The sequence below is a fragment of the Dufourea novaeangliae genome, unplaced genomic scaffold, assembly GCF_001272555.1.
Source record: "Dufourea novaeangliae isolate 0120121106 unplaced genomic scaffold, ASM127255v1 scaffold50, whole genome shotgun sequence".
NCBI classification, from domain to species: Eukaryota; Metazoa; Arthropoda; class Insecta; order Hymenoptera; family Halictidae; genus Dufourea; species Dufourea novaeangliae.
Window position 1 is genome coordinate 489158 of NW_015373927.1, and position 18780 is coordinate 507937.

Below are 18780 nucleotides of genomic sequence, written 5' to 3' on the forward strand. Positions count from 1 at the left end.
TATTATGGAACTACAGTTTTTTCACAATGCTAAAGGCAATTTTCATTGTAAACTGGATTCGAATAATAAAAATAATTGTTAAAAACAAGACAGCAGGCTTAAATAAATCAAATACAAAGTCAATAAAACACTTTAAGAGCTCAAATATCACTTAATATTTATCTTATTTGATCATTAATTTGTGGATTTAAATTTCAAAAGCGATGCAATGAGGCTGGATATTATTTTTTTGATATTACCCGTAACACCTATTGTCTTTTTGAGTAAATTGAAATTACAGTACGAAAGAATAAGTAATTGTAATAATTATAATTGAAATAATATAAATATTAAATCTATAATATGTTCATTAATTTATGTGCATGGGATATACTGATAAATCAAGAGTCAATACTTTACTTTCCAAACATTCGCCAACCTGAAATTTTAAAAAAGAGCAGTTAGTTTGATAAGCATTGTATGCTTCTACATGTAAAAATATGTTTATGAAATATATAGTCATAAGCTTACATCAGGGCAAATACCAATTAACGCATCAGCATGAGAATAAAATTCTTCCTTCAAAGATATAACAATAGTCTGTAAAGAGGTTGTCTTATCACGTATATAACTTGCAACTTTTCCTATATTAGTATTATCCAATGCAGCATCGATTTCATCCAATACAAAGAATGGTGCAGGTTGAAAACTGTAATGATAGTTTATAACGTTAATATAATGCCGAAATATATCTCACACTCTTGCTATAGACGCCGTACACATGCGGCTTGGAAAATGAATCGTTGAATGTGAACATCGAGTATATACGATAATATCATATATATTTATGCAAGGTGTCCCGTAACTGATGCTACAACCGGAAAGGTAGTGATTCTACGTCAAAAATAAAATGAAAATATACAGTAAATATTTTTTGTAAAAGGTTCCGGTTCTGAGATAATTGAGTTTTATTTTTGAGGTATAGTGAAGCAAGCATAATATCTCATGCCACCAGTTACAGGACACCCTGTATATAATAATGTTCGTTAAAAATATATTCAATTTATTCAGTTAAACTTAAATAAAAGCGTTCAAATTTACGTGTAAATTATTTAACCGAGTAGCTAATATAATCTGAAAAATTGATAACTGCGTATCATAGAGTTACCTATGAATTGCAAACAATAGAGCCAACGCAGCAACCGTTTTTTCTCCTCCAGATAAATTAGACATTGGTTGAAATCGTTTTCCTGGCGCAACACAGTTATAATTAATACCATCCAAATATGGTTCCTCTGGATTTTCTGGACCAAGAAATGCTTGGGCAGATTGATTTTTTGCTAAACTCTAAAATAATAACAATTTTAATGTATTATTTACACGTAGATATAAGAATTATGTATAAGAACTGTTTATACAATGTAACCTTGTAAATTGGATCGATTTCATTAGCCACATGCTCAAAGCAAGTCATGAATCTATCGTGCCTCTCTTTTTTTATTTTCTCGAATTGCGTTTTTGCTTTTTTTGCCTTTTTCCTAGACTGTTCGAATTCTTCATTAGTCTCTTGTAATTTCTCTTTAGCGAGATACAATTTCTGTATCGCCTAAAAACGTCATAAATACTTCAACATTAAAAACATGTCTCTTCCTATAGTTAGGTTACACATTAAGCTATTGATTGTTATAAATATTACATTAGTAGCTAGATTATTATTACCTAGTACCTCATTCTTATTTTATTTTATGTTTAATGTGGTTTTATTTATTTTCATGTTTGATATATATTAATTACTAATCTATGCACACTTATAAATATATGAGAAATGTATTTTCCTGTTTACAATACAGGATATATCATATATGAAATTATTCCTTACCTTCATATTAGGAGCTTGAATCCGTTGAATAGTACTTTGTAAATCGTTAATCGTTTTTGTTAACTTGTCAGTAGTTTTTTTAATATCGTCTTCGTCTACATCTTTTAAATTTTCAGGAAGAAGGGCATAATCTATTGTAATTCGTTTCTCACGCTCATATTGTTGCTGAGTACTTACAGACGTATCAGTATTCATTTCTGAGGTATTTGTGCTTGTTTCGTTAGCAATATCTTCCATATTTCCGTGAAGCATTGGAATTGCGACATCCTCCATCTAAGTATTATTATTACTATTTTATCATCTTTATATGTATTGTCTGGGTTAGGTCATTTAATATTCATGTTCTGATAACCGAGTGACTGGCAACCCGTTAATGAACACATTCACCAAACTGTTTACGCAACAACAAAGCGAACATATATGTATAAAAACAACTTTTAACTGTACAAATCTAATTACAACATTCCCTCCTCACAATGGCGTTTTATTAATCTCCTTGTAACTGAAACACCATCCGCACTATCATATATCATAGGGATACATAACAACAGACGGTCTCTGATATAGATTATAACAACTTATAAGCGATTATGAGAGAGAAATACATATAGTGATAAATGAATTAGATGTTATACATGTTTGTATAACCAGACACATAAAGGTATGATCAATCAAACACATTATTATCGTGACGCGTGAGCTTAAATGGACTCATGTCTCCCTTAAACACGTGATACCATGCTTATACCTGCTTTCACGAGTATTAACTACCTAATAACATACATGTATGAATTCACAAAACATATCATTGTTGCGCACGTCACTTAAATTTAAAGAGATTTCATATTTGTTTCAATAAATTATTAGTTCAAAAAAAATATGTACTACTAATCATTCAAACAATTTATCTGAATTTGAAGAGAAGGTATTAAGCTCATGAAGGATGTCGCCATGAATTAATAAAGATAATAGTGTCTTCTGACAAAAGAATTACGAGTAACAGTAAGTCTGACACTCATCCCAGAATCTCGAAACGTGAAAATCACTCTCTAATGAAAACTATAATAACATTGATAACATACGATCTTACATAACGATTAATGCCTCTCGTCAATAATTTTCTTAGTCTGGACATTTTGTATGTTCATGTGAGCTCACGTAATGTAATAGTTAAGTTCCTACATATCTTAAACGTCGCTCGTTTTTGTTCCTTCTCCCTCAAATGTCACTATTACTCTTTCTCGCAATCGGCAAGACACAATAAAACTGTCACAGATTTTTCTTCGCTAGATTTTATAATCATGTTGACAGTCCCGAGCGGTACGACTATAGGAAACTAAAATTATACCTTTATTTCATTTCGTGACATACCTTACATTGCATTAGTATAGCATGACGTTCAGCTTTCTTCTGCTCAATTTTCGTTTCAATACCATTCAATTGTTTTTGACCAGCTTGTATATCTTTCGCAATTGTTCCAACCTCACGCCTGGCTTTGCCTATTTCATCATCCTTTTGATCAACTTCCATTTTCTTTGCATTTCGTGCTGATTTTAATTGTTCCATTTGAGTCTCGTCATGATCTATTTCTGCTTTCTGATTGGATTCAGTTTGTCGTGCAGATTCAAGTTTATCTTCTGCATCTTGAACTGCCCGTTCCCAACGTAAAACATTACCTAATACAGAATATATGAAGGAGATTTTAATGAATATACTAAGATTTATTTAACTATTATTCAAAAATGAAAAACTATTTAAACGCCTCAAAAGATAAATGTAAAAATATAATATCTCGTTTTAAAAAACGAAAGTGAATTTTTAATTATGTAAATGCGCCATTTAGAATAATTCCATTATGCATATTTTCCTTCTACTATGATACTTGTAAGGGATTAACCCTTTCGGTGCTATGGGCACTTCTTCTTGTAACTTTCAAACAGTTGCCCATGATCTACTTTCGAGGATACTTCGGTGATTTACAAAGCCTTAAAAATCCATAAAAACCATTTGGATTTAATAGTTATACATATATGTAAGAAATGACAGTGAGGACGAAAACAATTCAATCTAAATATATAGAGCGATAGTGGTGATAGTAGTGAATCTGAAAATACATTTTCAAAGACCTTTTTTAGGTCCATAACATATGGAACATTTAATATCATTAAGTTTCCTTAACATATTTCCATATTGAAATAAATTGAATTTTAAAATTAATATAATTTAAAAATATGTGTGTAATGAGTCTGTAAATATAACATATGTATGTGAACTCTATAGTTCTATTACCCCACTGAAGGCTTTTTTGTTCTAAATCTGTAGCATTACAAAGTATCGAACTTGCGAGTTCGATTTAAAATTAAAGAGCTTCCTTTACGCTAACTTAAAGTATTCAGCGCTAGATTGAGTGCATCATAAGTAGAAAAAAATTATTCTCAAAAGTATTTGGCACCAAAAGGGTTAAAAGATGTCATAGCTATTATCTTATTCTATGTTAGTAGAATTATTAAACTTTAGAAAAAAGAATTGTACTTACTCTCTGTGTCACGTTGTCTTTCAAAATCTAATTGATTGTGAATACGATTACACTGATTTTCAAATTCCATTCTCTTTTTTGCTCTTTCCTGTTGCGACCTAAAATTTTATATTATAACAATAAAACTTTTCTAGAAAATGTTATAATATATTATATAAAGGATTGTGCATATTTGAAGAAACAAAGATATTGATATGTTCCAAAACTACTCAAGTGACTTGTCAAACAATACTCCAACCTAAATTCTCTATAATTTTTATAGGATATTGTAAATAATGAAAAGTATCTCATTACGATCACTGAATACTACGTTAAAGCAAAAATAAAAATAATAGCATATTGGATTGTACAGGTACAATGTAAAAAGAAAGATCAAGTCGATATAACGGTAAAAAAGTTGTATTATATGTATAGCCATATTTTAAAGAAATATTTCTCGACTTGTTTCTTAATGTGAACCTTGCGTTTTCAATAACTGTCGAACAATATATTAGCCAAAAATTTGATGTGTTGTTACTGTTCTCACTTGTTTTCGCACCAACTACTTCCAACTTATATGGATATCTGTGTACCTATATCACTGTAAAAATTTGTTCTTATATTTTGCTCTTACACTTTTATTTTGCTTCATGCCCATACCTAAGAAAATATACTTAGGTATAAACTAAAAACGTAAGAACATTGCTACATCACTGTATTCTTTTTACCAAATGTACATTATAATACTATACAATGTATAAAGGAATTCTGTAAAATTGAAATTAACATTACATACCGTAATTCTCTTTCTTCATACTGACGAATGTTAGATACACCTATTTGTTCACAAAAACTGGCAAACACATCATCCTCAACATTATTCATTTTTTCTTTAATATTTTGTATTTCTTGATCTCTCTCAGCCATAGTTTTTTCAATTGCAGTTATTGCTGGCTATATATACAAGTTTTATAAATGCGATTACAGTCCTTGGTGATTGTCAATATGTAGACAAAAATGTATCTATACTTACACCAAACATATTTAATTCATTTTGAAGACCCTCTAATTCTGTCTCAAGTTCTGAAATTTGCTTTTGCTATAATAAATACAATATAATATGTAATTACTTGCTAAAACAAACTGAAGTACAATTGTCATATTATATATTACGTTACTTACAGTGGCAGCCAAGTCACTTTTATTATATTTTAACCGTGTTTCTAATCCACGTATTTGAGATTCAACTGTATTCAATTCAGATTCCTTTCGTGATTTCTTCAAAGATTCACGTAATTCTTCTGTTAATTTTTCCTATGAAATATTTGGAATACATTGCGTTATAGTTTTATGTCAAAATGAAAGTACATATACATATCAAACAAAAATGCCATACTTTCTGGGCTTTAAGTTGAGACATTTGTTTTTCATCCCACCGTTTTGCTTTCTTTGCAAGGTCCAAACTACCACCAGATATAATTCCAGCCTTTTGATAGAATGTCCCATCTAATGCAACACACTGCAATTACAGACATACAACATATATGTATACATATCTAATTACGATTATGGTTAAAAAAGATATGTAATTAATATTCATACATCATATCTTGCTTTCTTATCCATTTCATAAGCTACTTTATTCGCATCTTCAGGTGTTTCACATACGAGAGCATTATTTGTTGCAAACAATACTGCTCTGTCAATATCCTTCGGAGAAAAATGTAACACATCATACAACAATTTTACGTTTCTGGGTTCTTGAATGTTTCTAAAAACAGTACAATGTAAATACATATTTTGAAGTGTAACAATGACTAACTATGCTAAAGTATGTTACATTTTTAAAGTACAAAATTAATCACTGCAATGTTATATGCATACCTTAGTCTTTCTTTCAATGGTTTTGCTTGAATGTAATCGAGAGGAAGAAACGTTTCTGGTTCAAGATACTGTTCTTTGAGATACTGAATACACTGTCTAGCTGTTTTCTCAGTATCAACAACAATTGCTTCCATATATTTTCCGAGAACTTTTGTAATTGCAACATTATACCTCTTATGAATAGGTTCACACATGTTATACATGCGATCATACTGAAAAGTTACAATAATAATTCCAATTATACATTGACAAGGATAAAGCCAATGCAATGATTTACTTACCACTCCAGGAAAAAGGCGTTTAAAGTTTTCTACAATTTCAGTTTTCTTTTTAGTTCTTGATACTTCATGTTTATCAACTTTCGCATCACCTAATTGTTCAGAGATGTTTTCTAATTCTCGTTGAATATTCTGTATTTTATCTTTTGAGGTACCGACATCTGATTGCAAATCAGCTCGCAATTTTTTCTGATCCTCCAACGCAGCTTCGGATGTTTTGATATGTTCCTCCAGTTTTTCTACTCTTTTTAGGGCTTCGTCGCGCATATGACCTTTTTGTTTCTGCTTATTTTCTATTTCTGTTTTCTTTCGACCTTCATTGTCAAGTCTATCTTGATCTGACTTCTGTTCTCGATTAATGGAATCAAGAAGTTGCAAATATCTTGCAGATTGTTTGCCTGCTTCTTCTTTCAAACGATTGTACTCCTTAACCTTAAATTAACGTTACAGTAATTACTACAAACAATACTTTCACGTATTTAAAAATTTACTTTATCAGAACTATTACAATAAATACTCTCTAGAACTATTACAATAAATCTCATGTACAACATTAATATTATTTCAAAAACTATCATTAAATCTACTGGATGAATTTTATTTAAAGATATACCTGTTCATCTTCCAGTTGCACGTCTCGTCCCTGTAACTGTGATTGTCCAGCAATGCTTGCTTCGTAGGCAGCTTTAGCTTCTTCTACTTGACGTAATTCCTCTTGAAGTTCATTAATATCTTTCTTATGTGCTTCATCTGCAATACGTGCTTGAGCTAAAGATTTCCGTGCTGACTCTACTTTCTTCTGCATATGTGCCACGCGCTCTTTAGCTTTAATAAATGTGGGTCTTTTCTTTGTAATTTCTACTTCTACTTCTCTAATATCTTGCTCAATTTTAGCAAGATCTCTTCCTAATTTTCCAGCTTCCTTCTTTTTTTCTTTTAATAATTCTTCTGCTTTCTCCTTTTTCTTCTCAATTTTTTCTATCTCATGTTGCTTCTTTTTCTGTGAAACTTCGTAACTTTCTGTGCTTTTTTCATTATGAAACAAACGAAACAATTGTAACTCAACTTGCTTTTCTACCTACAATAGGAAAGATAATGTAATTAAGAAAATATTACAGTTTACTTATGCACAAAATGTTTTTAGGCACATAACTCTTTAGTTTTTTTTAGAAACTGATTGGTACTACAAATTAAATACACTTAACTCTGTTTTTACACGATAGATACGTTCCCGAAAAATCTGTATAAAAAAAGATACCATGCATATGAAGAAATGGAGCATTGTCCCTCAAGACCACAAAAACCAGTAAAAACGATATGATAAAATGATTAAGATTTTTTTTAATTAAGAGCATTTTTCTAGAAGAACAAGTATAAATATTTTTCCTTAGAATTAAAAGTAAATGCAGACTTTTAAAACGGCAAATTTATAAGACTGTGTTAAATCAAAACAAATCATACAAAAATATAATTAAGTTTTTTTCTAGCCAGAGTTAAATCAAAATCGTGTAAAAAAAGAATTAGGCAATATAACGAAAATAAACAAATTAAGTATGTACATATTCTTCCTTCAAACGTTGATACTTTTCTGCTTCTTCTTTTTCCAGTTTTGCTTCTTTCCGTTCTGCAGCAATTCCCTTTTTCTTCTGATACGAAAACTGTGTTTCTTCTTCTGCTTTTAACATTTCTGTCCTTAATCTGTAATAATTGATATTTCAAAATGTGGTGTCATATATTATTAATTTAGTTTCATTGGAATACACATTACATTTAAATCTACCCTTTAGATAGCATATTGTTATCTTATTTTACTCGTTTTACCATTTTCTAATGTTCTTATTCCATGAAAACACTTTCTTAAAATTGTTCCCTCTTTCTTTAAACAAAATCACATGCAGCAGACAATACACATGATATTTGCGAATACTAGAACGATTTTGAATCGAGAAATATTTAAATTCTACATGCTTTGCTTTTTTTATCTGTAAGTAACATTCAAAATGTTTGTATAATGCATTCATAAATCTAAAGTTGTGAATCCAAATTCTGTACTTCATACAAAAAATTTATTTAGAATTATTAATGACCAAAATTTATGGGAAATACTGACGGTAAACACATTCTTTCTTTGATACGTATAATTAATTTTTAATGATTTCATAATTTGATCAGATTCCTTACAGAAAATACTGAATGGTGACAAATAAATAACTTTTTCCATAAGATTAAAATGAAGATACAAACAATTACTTTAACAAAATTTTAAAATACAATAAACTGTTTTCATGCCAGAAAGAAAATATCTTATTCTCTGTTATTATCGTTCCATTTATCTACAGAAATTACCTTTCATATTCTGCCTTTAATGCTCCTGAATTACTGATTTCTTCAAAAAGTGCTGTTCGTTCCTTTGGATTCTTCATAGCTATCGATTCAACAGCTCCTTGGAATACAAGAAAATTTTTTGCTTTGACATTAATACCAAGCTGTTCTAACTCATTCAAATATACTTGACTTGTGACAACCTATATAATGAATATAAAAACTGTGTAACAAGATCTTTCTTGAAATAGTCATACAATAATGTTTTTTTATTGTTAAACAAAATTATACCAACATTATTGTTTATTCTGTGCTCTGAGGAAGACCCTTGCACAGAACGCATAAAACTTTTCTCACTGCCATCTTCTAGTTCAAATACAGCAGTTACAGAAGCACTGTAATTTTAAAAAATTCTATTAAAATATATCTTAATTTTATGGTTACATACTTTTCTTGAAATCATATTATATTAATTATTTATATATTTATGTTTGTAACTATTACTTTTAGATTGCTGTAAAATTTGTTTGTATGTATATGTTAAATACACTTGAAAATAAAATTACATAACAGAAAGTAAAACTTTTTAATTGACACCTGACATATATTTACATTTTCCTACATATAATTCACTCTTTCTCCACTCGTTTTAAAGTATCAAATTCTTAGAAGTCATTAATTGTATATCATTTTAGATATCCATTACGCTTTCCTGTTAATCTTTTTGCATTCCAGAACTGTCAGAATAAAAGATTATTGAAAAGAAATTGTCAATTGAAACTAAATAACTACTTAAAAAAAATTTACATTAAAATAATAAGTATTTTACATCAACCTTGTATTATATTCTTTTATCCACTTATGTATGATCTAACGATCTATACTTTTAAAGCATACATTTTGAAAACTAGTAATTATTTTATTACAGTTATGTAACTTTGTTTATTATTATTATTATTATTATTATTATTATTATTATTATCATCATCATCATATAAGTGTGTTCAACATGCATTAAAATTTAAAATATTTACAATAGTGGTAGAGAAGCTGAAATGAAATAAATAATGGTAGCTCAAATATAGTCTAATCATTGTAGATGTACAATTAGTTTCAGCCAAAGACCAACATTATTTAGGGACACAAAAAAGATGGACAAAACAAAACTGTTTTTTCAGAAACTATAGGGAAATAGAAAATAGGAATCAATAAGTTTTGAATCAGTATTATATTAGCTAAGAAAGAATACCCAAAATATATTGTTTCATTAAGCAACTTAAAATACAAGCTCATCTAATGTCTGCTTTAGTACTTAATTTAATATTTTGTACATTGCTTCCGTTATATGGTAAGATTTTCAGATTGCAACTTCAATGTTATCATTTTGACACAAAGATTAATGGAATATTACATATTTTTATTATTGACTTGTGCCTAGTATTTCTACACATTGCATTATTAAGTAAATACAAATTTAGAAGCATGGAACACCTAAAACCTTGTCAGCATATAATATTAGTAAATAATATACTATATAGTAGATAGCAATGATTGTACGATAATATAAGTCGATAATATAAAGTCAATTTGTTTCAGTTTTAGGCTTATCGATATTTGACTGCAAACAACTAGAAATACCTGCGGGAAACTGGCATTCCTATTGATGCTCCATGAATCAGCTCACTAAAGCGTTTCACACGCAAACTGCTTGTTTTTTCTCCCATAACAAAACTGATTGCATCCATAAAATTGGACTTTCCTATTTTATAAAGATTATATGTAATATATAATGAACTCAGAACTAAAAACTGCCGTTACTACTAATAAAAACATAACCTACCAGAACCATTTGGTCCAACAACAGCAGTAAATGATTTCAAAGGACCTATAATAAGTTTCCCTTTGTAGGACTTAAAATTTTCTACTTCGATATGCTTTAAAAACGCCGGCATTTTTCACGTTAATAAACAATAGTTTACACGTAACAACAAAGTGGCGTAATTGCCGCCATAAAGTTTTCAACGCAAACAAGCCAAACAAGCTCTATACATCAACCATAGACATATATAATAGACTGCGCGGTCTTATGGTAGGGCTGAAGTTGACATACGAGAGAGAGGGCACCAACTGGAGCAGCTACTTCTCTTTCTAATGCGGCTGTTGGTGGGGGATTCTCCTACAGCCTACGGCCCTACGCACAGTGGGCAGATCGAAGAATTAGGTGTTCACAACTGTTTTAACGTTATTTCAAGACTTAAGGTATATGGTCAGTCATAAGCTACCGGCCCTTATCACCAATGGTGCTAAAGTCGCATTTTTCGACACATGTACTTCTATGTTGTGCCATGTAGTCGGCGGATAAAACACGTTTTGGCGCTGGAGGAAGTTTAAACCGATGGCCATTTAAATTTTGTTTTCTGTTGCAGGTGGTTGCAGGAGGACTACAAATTTGCAGAAATGGTGCGTTATTGTGTTCCTGATTGCAGAAGCGCGAAGAGCAGAGTTAAAACCTATGTTTTACCGAAGGAGAAAGAGGTAAGATTATACTTAAAACCAGTTTTTGTAATTTGATTCATATTACAAATTTTCTCCCAATAATAACGAAGGGTCGTTCTACGTGAAGTCTAGCACTTTTTGGGTAATATTTCGGATTTTGTTGAAACTTGGATATATTGTAGCCTTTAATGATATACGAACATATCAAAGGATTTTAAAAAATTTGTTAAATTGTAAAAATTAATTATGTTTCAGAGACGAATAAAATGGTGTTTGGCCATATGTAGGCTGGATTTAATCGACGTCCATCCATCTAGACGACATGACTACCGTGTGTGTGAATTACATTTCACACCGGAATCACTGTACGCTAGTCATCACAATAAAACAGACCTGAAGTATGACAGTGTCCCCACATTGTCTTTGCCAGGACTGCAAGGAAAATGGATGGACACAGGTATGTATTTTTTCCACAATAAAGGACGACTTCATTTTAAAGGCTAAGGATTAGTATTATGTTTTATTTTTATATAATTTACATGCAAATGTATTTTTCCCTTCAATGTTACTTATTTTTTAGATGAAATGATGCAACCAGAAGATGGCACATCTATGACTGTGGAAAGCCAGTTTGAGGAACTGGGTAAGCTTTTTTATATTATAGAATAAATCAATTTTCATGAAATTTATCTGTGCACATACTTATAAAGCCGATTTCACTTATTTTTTAGGTATGAAGCAGTCATTTGATGTTTCTGACTTACATCCAGGGTCATCAATGACTGCAGAAACCCAATTTGAGGAACTGGGTAGGTTTTTTTATATTATAGAATAAATCAATTTTCATGAAATTTATCCGTGCACATACTTATAAAGTCGATTTCACTTATTTTTCAGATATCAAGCAGTCATTTGATGAAGATGCTTGCCGCTTACAGGCATCGGGTACCCCTGTTAGCTGCTTTAACACCTCAGGTATGAATTACATATATAATTCACATTACATATTTCACACATTCCAAATATGTTGTTACAATTTAGAACAATATACAGTCCGAACAAGTGCTTCGGAGGTATCTGTCATTAAAATTCCGCGGAGAATTCAATCGGGTGGGAGCGAATCAGATGTTGGGTTTCAGGTAGATGTGACGTAAGTACATTGCATTTCGTGTATTGCACGTAATGGAATGGTCGTTCTGTGTTGCCCCGTGAAGCATGAACACATTACCTCGATCAGAGCATGTATGACCGAGCTGTGTTGAGAGGGTGGACAGGTCTTATGATCGTTCTTGGATGTACAGTAGGTGTGGTGGTTGGAGTAATCTTTGAAAAGATGTGAATATTCGGGGGAGGGATAACGGTTCTTGACGCGGTCAAGTCGTTAGCTTGATTCACTGAATAATATGGGCATGAACTTTTAATGAATGAAATCTAATCTTTGTTTGCATTTTATTTTCTTTGATGTTTCTTTGTTTCTATTTTCTTTAATTTTTCTAATTTTTTTAATTTTTCTATTTTCTTTGATTGTTCTATTTTGTTTATGTTAACAATACTAATAATTTAATAATCAAAAGCTATAAGTATTATTTTCTATTTCGTTTAAAACTAAGGTCAGGTAGTAACATGTACTTTTCTGTTTTAGGTCGCAAAAGGAATCTTAATTTATTAAGATCCCTTGGTGTTCGCAGTTCAGCTGCGTTGACATCCAAAGCTTTGAAATTGTATAAAGTTGTCACGAATTTAAATAGAGTTAGGAAACGTTTACAGTTCAAAAATGAAAGTATTAGACGTAGAATCTCTAAGGCTTCAAAATTTGCGGAATCCCAAATATTCTTAGAATCAAAATTAAATAAAACGTGTGCAACATTTTTGATTAGTCAATTGCGTTTGCAATCTAAAAAATCCAAAGGACGTAGATTCACCCTCCAGGATAAAATTTTCGCGTTGTCGTTAATAAAGCAAAGTCCTAAAGGATATAGACTTTTGCAGCAAGTTTTTGCTTTACCTTCTCGCGTTACCTTATTGAAAACACTGCAGCACATTCCTTTTCAATCTGGCTTGAATAAGCGCATACTCGACACCCTGAAATGCGCTGTGTTAAAAATGAGGAACCCCCTCGATCGAATGTGCACTCTGTTTGACGAAATGGCATTAGAGCCATCTTTGTCATACAATTCGAGAACAGATTCGATCGACGGGTTTGTAGACTGCGGAGAAGGCAAAGTACTACAATTTGCTGATCATGCTATGGTTTTTATGATCCGCGGAATTAAAAAGAAATTTAAACAACCCATAGCATATTTTTTTACATCTGGAGCTATGAAGTCTGCTCATATCGCGCGGAACATTAGACTGATTGTCGACAGTCTACGGGAAATTGGGCTCAATGTGGATGCTCATATCGCGTGGAACATTAGACTGATTGTCGACAGTCTACGGGAAATTGGGCTCAATGTGGTTGCAACTGTGTGCGACCAACATGCAGCGAATGTATCGGCAACCAGTGCGTTGATTCAACAAACTGACGCGGAATACATGCGAAAAGGTGCCCAGAAGAAACATGTAGGCTTCGAGGTGGGTGGAAGAGTGGTTATTCCACTCTTTGACCCACCACACCTGTTGAAAGGAATTAGAAATAATCTCCTAGTAAACAAGGTCAGGTTTACCTGGAAGCGGCAAAACCAAGTGGGATCCTGGACAGATATTATGCAGCTATATCACATTGACACCGGTGATATCGCAACGCGTATGTGTTATAAACTGACCGATTTGCATATTTATGTCAATAAAATGCGAAAAATGAAGGTCAGTGTAGCTGCACAATTGGATACGGACGATCCGCGGCGTACAGTACTTGTGGAGAAATTTCAAGTCTGAAGGCTTCAAATTTCTCTATTTAAGAAACTTTAATCAAGATCCGCTTGAAAACTTGAATGTGTCTTATAATAAATTAAATATGAGATGTTCGCAATTTTAAATATATTTTATAAATTTATTGCATGTTGTATGTATTTTGTGTAAAATTTTGAGCATGACAGTGAGTGACTGACGACTACTGTGTGGGATCGTGTATGATAAATTTATGTTATAATAAATTTGATATTAGTTTAAAAGTTTAAATCTGTTTATTATATTTATTACATAGTGTATCTTTATATAATGTAAAATTTTGAGCGTGACAGTGAGTGACTGGCGGCTACTGTATGGGATCGTGTGTGATAAATTTGTGTTATAATAAATTTTATGTTAGTTGTTTGCAATTTTAAACATGTTTATTAAATTTATTACATAATATACGTATATTATGTAATAGATTTAATAAACATATTTAAAATTGCGAACACCTAATATCAAATTTAAAAAGGAATAGACCACCGAAATTCTTCGGCACGCGTCAACACCGAAGGAGAGCACCGATACCGCGATTCGCTCGCACGCCGTAACGTCACTCGATTCCCGGAATCCCGCGGTTACGAGATGGCTCATTACGGTAAGGCATTCCCGCAAGGGAAATTGTAAGCCACCAGCCAAAAGGTAGATTTCATAAATTATTTATGAAACTACATCTATTCTGAATTTATCTGTTACAAATATACAAATGTAAAGCAAGATATAAAAACGAATAAAACAAGAACATGTAAAAAGTAACATTAGTAAAATGTCCATTAACGATGCATTTAGAATAAATTGTCTTGTAGTTAAGTTAAGTGAAAAAATATATACTTTTCCGTTTCATGTTTCATGACTGTCATATTTATCCCTTAACCTTAACCTGAAGCATCGGATATTTTTATTCTCGTGAAATCATATAGATACACGTAATATGAATAGAATATATAACACTTCATTTGTGCTAATAATACTCAGAATTCATGCTTTATCGGTAACGTCGGGTATTGACACTAAAATGGTAACAGGGCTACGTACCCTATGAACGTGGGACAGAAAAAAGCATTGGATGATAGGTCTATTCCATACCTAGTCGGTGCTGCTTTTACAGAATTTAAATATTAGCGCGCTATACAACCAACAATATGGCGATTGTTCGACGCCATAGACCACCATAAACGTAAAAACAACTTTCATCTGAAACAATTTTCACTAAATAACATTATTATACTTACGCAGTAATCAAATAATATAAATGAAGCACGTCTCCGGATCCGAATACTTGAATCTAATAATAAGTCAAACAAATATCCTAATATCTGAATATAAGTTTTATGGGTATCCGAGTATTCGAATATTCGAGAATCTAAGTAATTCTAACAGCTCTCTACTTCCAATATAAAATTTTCCTTTTGAATAACCAGTTTTTACAATGACACATCATACCAAATTTTTGCATCTTCTGGTGGCTTAGTATTTGATGAAACTTCATTGTCTTTTAGTAAATATCATAATAATCAAGTAAAATTGAAAAGATATTTTTTTTCGATGAAGAATGAACAGGTTTTCTCCTTTTACCAAATATTTCACTGCCATACGAAGTTTGTTAAGACCACGTGATTTTCCTTGGACGAGATACTTACTTATATCTTTGACACGAATAAACAATATTTTTATGACACCACTGTATAATTTTTATTTTAGAAAAGTAAATATAATGTAAAACAATATCAAATGAACAAATTAAATTGAAATGTAATCATTTGTACATTTTATTTTCCTTATAATCTTTATTAGTTTTAGACAGTATTTAATAGTTAGTCGAATATGTAACATAAGCTATTACTTTCTTCTATGAAAATTTGATTTCTCTTGTTCATTTGTCTCTTCTGTTCATAAAAAGAAAACTTATCAAATGAAATGTAATAATAACAAATACCTACTTTATACTTATTAGTTAGGTATAAAACAATGTTCATATTCAGTATTGTATGATGTGTAATGGTTGACGTTTATAAGAAATACAATAAGAAAACTATAGGTACATACTAAGTAGAGAATATTTCTTTTACATATTAGATAAATATCTGATAATGGTACAACAAAACTGATAAGTTAAGGTGTCAGCATATAATAAATTAACACAGTGAATCTACTACATGACATTTAATAATATGCTGTTTAAAGTTTAATCTTATCAGCTAAAGAACAAGAAAGTCCTGTGTTATCCGGTTCAACGTTCAATTCTTTAACCACACCATTTTCAAGAACCATTGAATATCGTTTACTTCTTTTTCCACCCAATACAGGCAAATCCACAGAAAGTTCTAATGCATCTGTAAACTGACATGTAGGATCTGCTAACATACGGACCTATTTTGGAAAAGTATAAAAAACATACTTCGATTAGTAATAGTTTCTTCTATTTGCACTTTATGTATATGTATACATCTGAATTTCTAATACCTTCCCTTCTGCTCCATGTTCTTTACCCCAAGCAGCCATTACAAATGGATCGTTTACAGCAATACAAAAGATTTCTGCAATTCCTTTGGATCTTAAAGCTTCCGCTTTTTGTATATACCCTGGAAGGTGTGTCTAAAACAATATACGGATTAGTTATATTATTATAAATAAATCATTATTTGAATATAATTCATTTAGAAAAATATAATATACTTAAAAAAAAAAGATATTTCTGTACATTTTGTTATATTTGATTTTAATTTATACGTATTACATTGACTTGTAACCATATTATTTTATATCCTTCTGCAGGCCAATTATGTCATTTATGCATAGAGAACAACTAATATTATTGCGCCTCTGACAATAAAATGATATTGCAACTAAAATTTTGTTGACAACTAATGTATAAAAGTATAAAGAATTTTAACAAATATAGAACAAAAATAAATTAAAGTGTAAAAATTGGAGAATTTACATTACACATTTTTTTGTAAATGGTATCTAATATGGTATAATATGAATTAAAATTTTTACAGTAATTATAATATTATTACTATAAAATATACTTTTCAATTAATATAGTAGTTAACTAACAGTATTTAGAATATATGTGTGAAAGACTTATGTTTATCTAAACGAATGTTATTTAGTCACAGTTACAGCTTTCCTACTGAATGCAAACTAGAAGTTACTTTCTGATGATATTATTAAGAAATATGCATCAGAAAATTCAATATACCTTTGAACATCCTGGTGTAAAAGCCCCTGGTACTGCAAAAACAACAATTTTCTTTCCAGATGCAATTTTTGCAAGATTCACTTTATTTGCCGGTGAATCTTCGAAAAGGTCAACGGCGGGGAGCTTGTCACCGACCTGAGTAAATCAAATGCGTAATTTATTGAAACACATACATAGTAATGACTATAATAACATTTTCGTAACTGTAATAAATATGATAATACACTGTGATTATTTGTTTTGCTATCAATTAAGAATCAAACGAATTATTTCTAACCAACTCACAGAGATAACCATGTTTTGGGACGATGTACGAAATCCTTTCACAAAACAACTAAATGACGATCGCTCGCCAAGAAAAATGGCTCGATTTATAAGCAGGTTCATCTATGGTATGATTATCGACGTGTGAACCAATGAATCAACTGTTTTTGTTGGAATGAAATACTATAGATTTGACTCGTCTCTGGTCGATGATCACCAACCGGCTTGATGAATGTCAATGTTGCGCAATCTTTTCTATGTCCTATATACATAAATGTAATCGTCCTTTTTCATACCGACAAATAGTTGGCGCCGAATATTAATGTTTCTCAACAATTTATATCTTAAAAAATTGCTCCCAATTTACTCCCTCGGAATCTAAAATTGCTCCCATCGCACCGTTTATATTTAATGAGATATTCGCAAACGAAAAAGCAAAAATTTTTACAAAGTCTTTTTATACAAATCTTATGGTATCAAAAAATTCCTCCTGATCTGTTTTATAATAATCAATAGTCAGATATCTCAATAACAACTTATTAATGAGGAGCAAACGAAATATTGTTGTTGCATAGAGGTTGGATATTACGTCATACGGTAGGCGCTCGTTTGTTGCAGCCTTCGTGGCTGACAGGGTCAGAATTCCAGAAATATTGCAATATCTCATTAAATATAAACGGTGCTATGGGAGTAATTTCAGATTCGGAAAGAGAAAATCGGGAGCAATTTTTTAAGATATAAATTGTTAAGAAACACTAATATTCGTCACCAACTACGATGGAAAACTCAGGTCCTTGACCAACGAAAAAATTATTGCTGCTAAATAATAAGCGTTTCCATACTAAACAACTTCTGTGAATAAACCTTTCTGATATCTTTAAAAATGACGGAGATAATTAAGATGATCGTAAAATGCGTATATCCAACCCACCCTATATATAGGTGCGCGCGTAACTGAAGGTCGCGGGGCGCGAGTGATTGAATCACGGTTCTTGTAGTTCCTGGAATTCTGGCCCTCTACACTTCGAGGCTGCAATAAACGAGCGCCTACAATATGATGTAATAC

The 18780-nt window shown here is 31.2% G+C and overlaps 2 protein-coding genes across 2 annotated transcripts; both read right to left on the reverse strand.

The window, feature by feature from the left end:
• Positions 1-315: 315 nt before the first annotated feature.
• On the reverse strand, positions 316-10849 carry LOC107195079 (structural maintenance of chromosomes protein 1A). The gene is made up of 20 exons (XM_015584850.1): positions 10698-10849; positions 10496-10616; positions 9153-9252; positions 8882-9060; positions 8095-8233; positions 7149-7613; positions 6539-6967; positions 6258-6469; positions 5976-6144; positions 5770-5892; positions 5556-5687; positions 5407-5472; positions 5170-5327; positions 4395-4492; positions 3230-3534; positions 1859-2131; positions 1406-1585; positions 1148-1326; positions 511-688; positions 316-418 (listed from the first exon to the last, which is right to left on the reverse strand). The coding sequence occupies exons 1-20, from the start codon at positions 10807-10809 to the stop codon at positions 350-352; spliced, it is 3687 nt and encodes a 1228-aa protein (XP_015440336.1). The 5' UTR covers positions 10810-10849; the 3' UTR covers positions 316-349.
• A 5486-nt stretch (positions 10850-16335) lies between these two features.
• LOC107195082 (peroxiredoxin-5, mitochondrial) lies at positions 16336-17939 on the reverse strand. Its single transcript, XM_015584854.1, has 4 exons — positions 17736-17939; positions 17451-17585; positions 16709-16840; positions 16336-16615 (listed from the first exon to the last, which is right to left on the reverse strand). The coding sequence occupies exons 1-4, from the start codon at positions 17835-17837 to the stop codon at positions 16424-16426; spliced, it is 561 nt and encodes a 186-aa protein (XP_015440340.1). The 5' UTR covers positions 17838-17939; the 3' UTR covers positions 16336-16423.
• Between the last annotated feature and the right edge of the window lie 841 nt (positions 17940-18780).

What these genes read in the sequence shown, in the direction of transcription:
- LOC107195079 (XM_015584850.1), bottom strand. Translation starts at nt 10,809, where the DNA reads ATGCCGGCGTTTTTAAAGCATATCGAAGTAGAAAATTTTAAGTCCTAC. An exon ending in AAATCGATCCAATTTACAAG is followed by an intron (nt 1,327 to 1,405) that starts GTTACATTGTAT and finishes TTATTATTTTAG; the next exon opens with AGTTTAGCAAAAAATCAATC. An exon ending in TAATTGGTATTTGCCCTGAT is followed by an intron (nt 419 to 510) that starts GTAAGCTTATGA and finishes TTAAAATTTCAG; the next exon opens with GTTGGCGAATGTTTGGAAAG.
- LOC107195082 (XM_015584854.1), bottom strand. Translation starts at nt 17,837, where the DNA reads ATGAACCTGCTTATAAATCGAGCCATTTTTCTTGGCGAGCGATCGTCA. An exon ending in CCCAAAACATGGTTATCTCT is followed by an intron (nt 17,586 to 17,735) that starts GTGAGTTGGTTA and finishes TGATTTACTCAG; the next exon opens with GTCGGTGACAAGCTCCCCGC. An exon ending in AACATGGAGCAGAAGGGAAG is followed by an intron (nt 16,616 to 16,708) that starts GTATTAGAAATT and finishes TTTCCAAAATAG; the next exon opens with GTCCGTATGTTAGCAGATCC.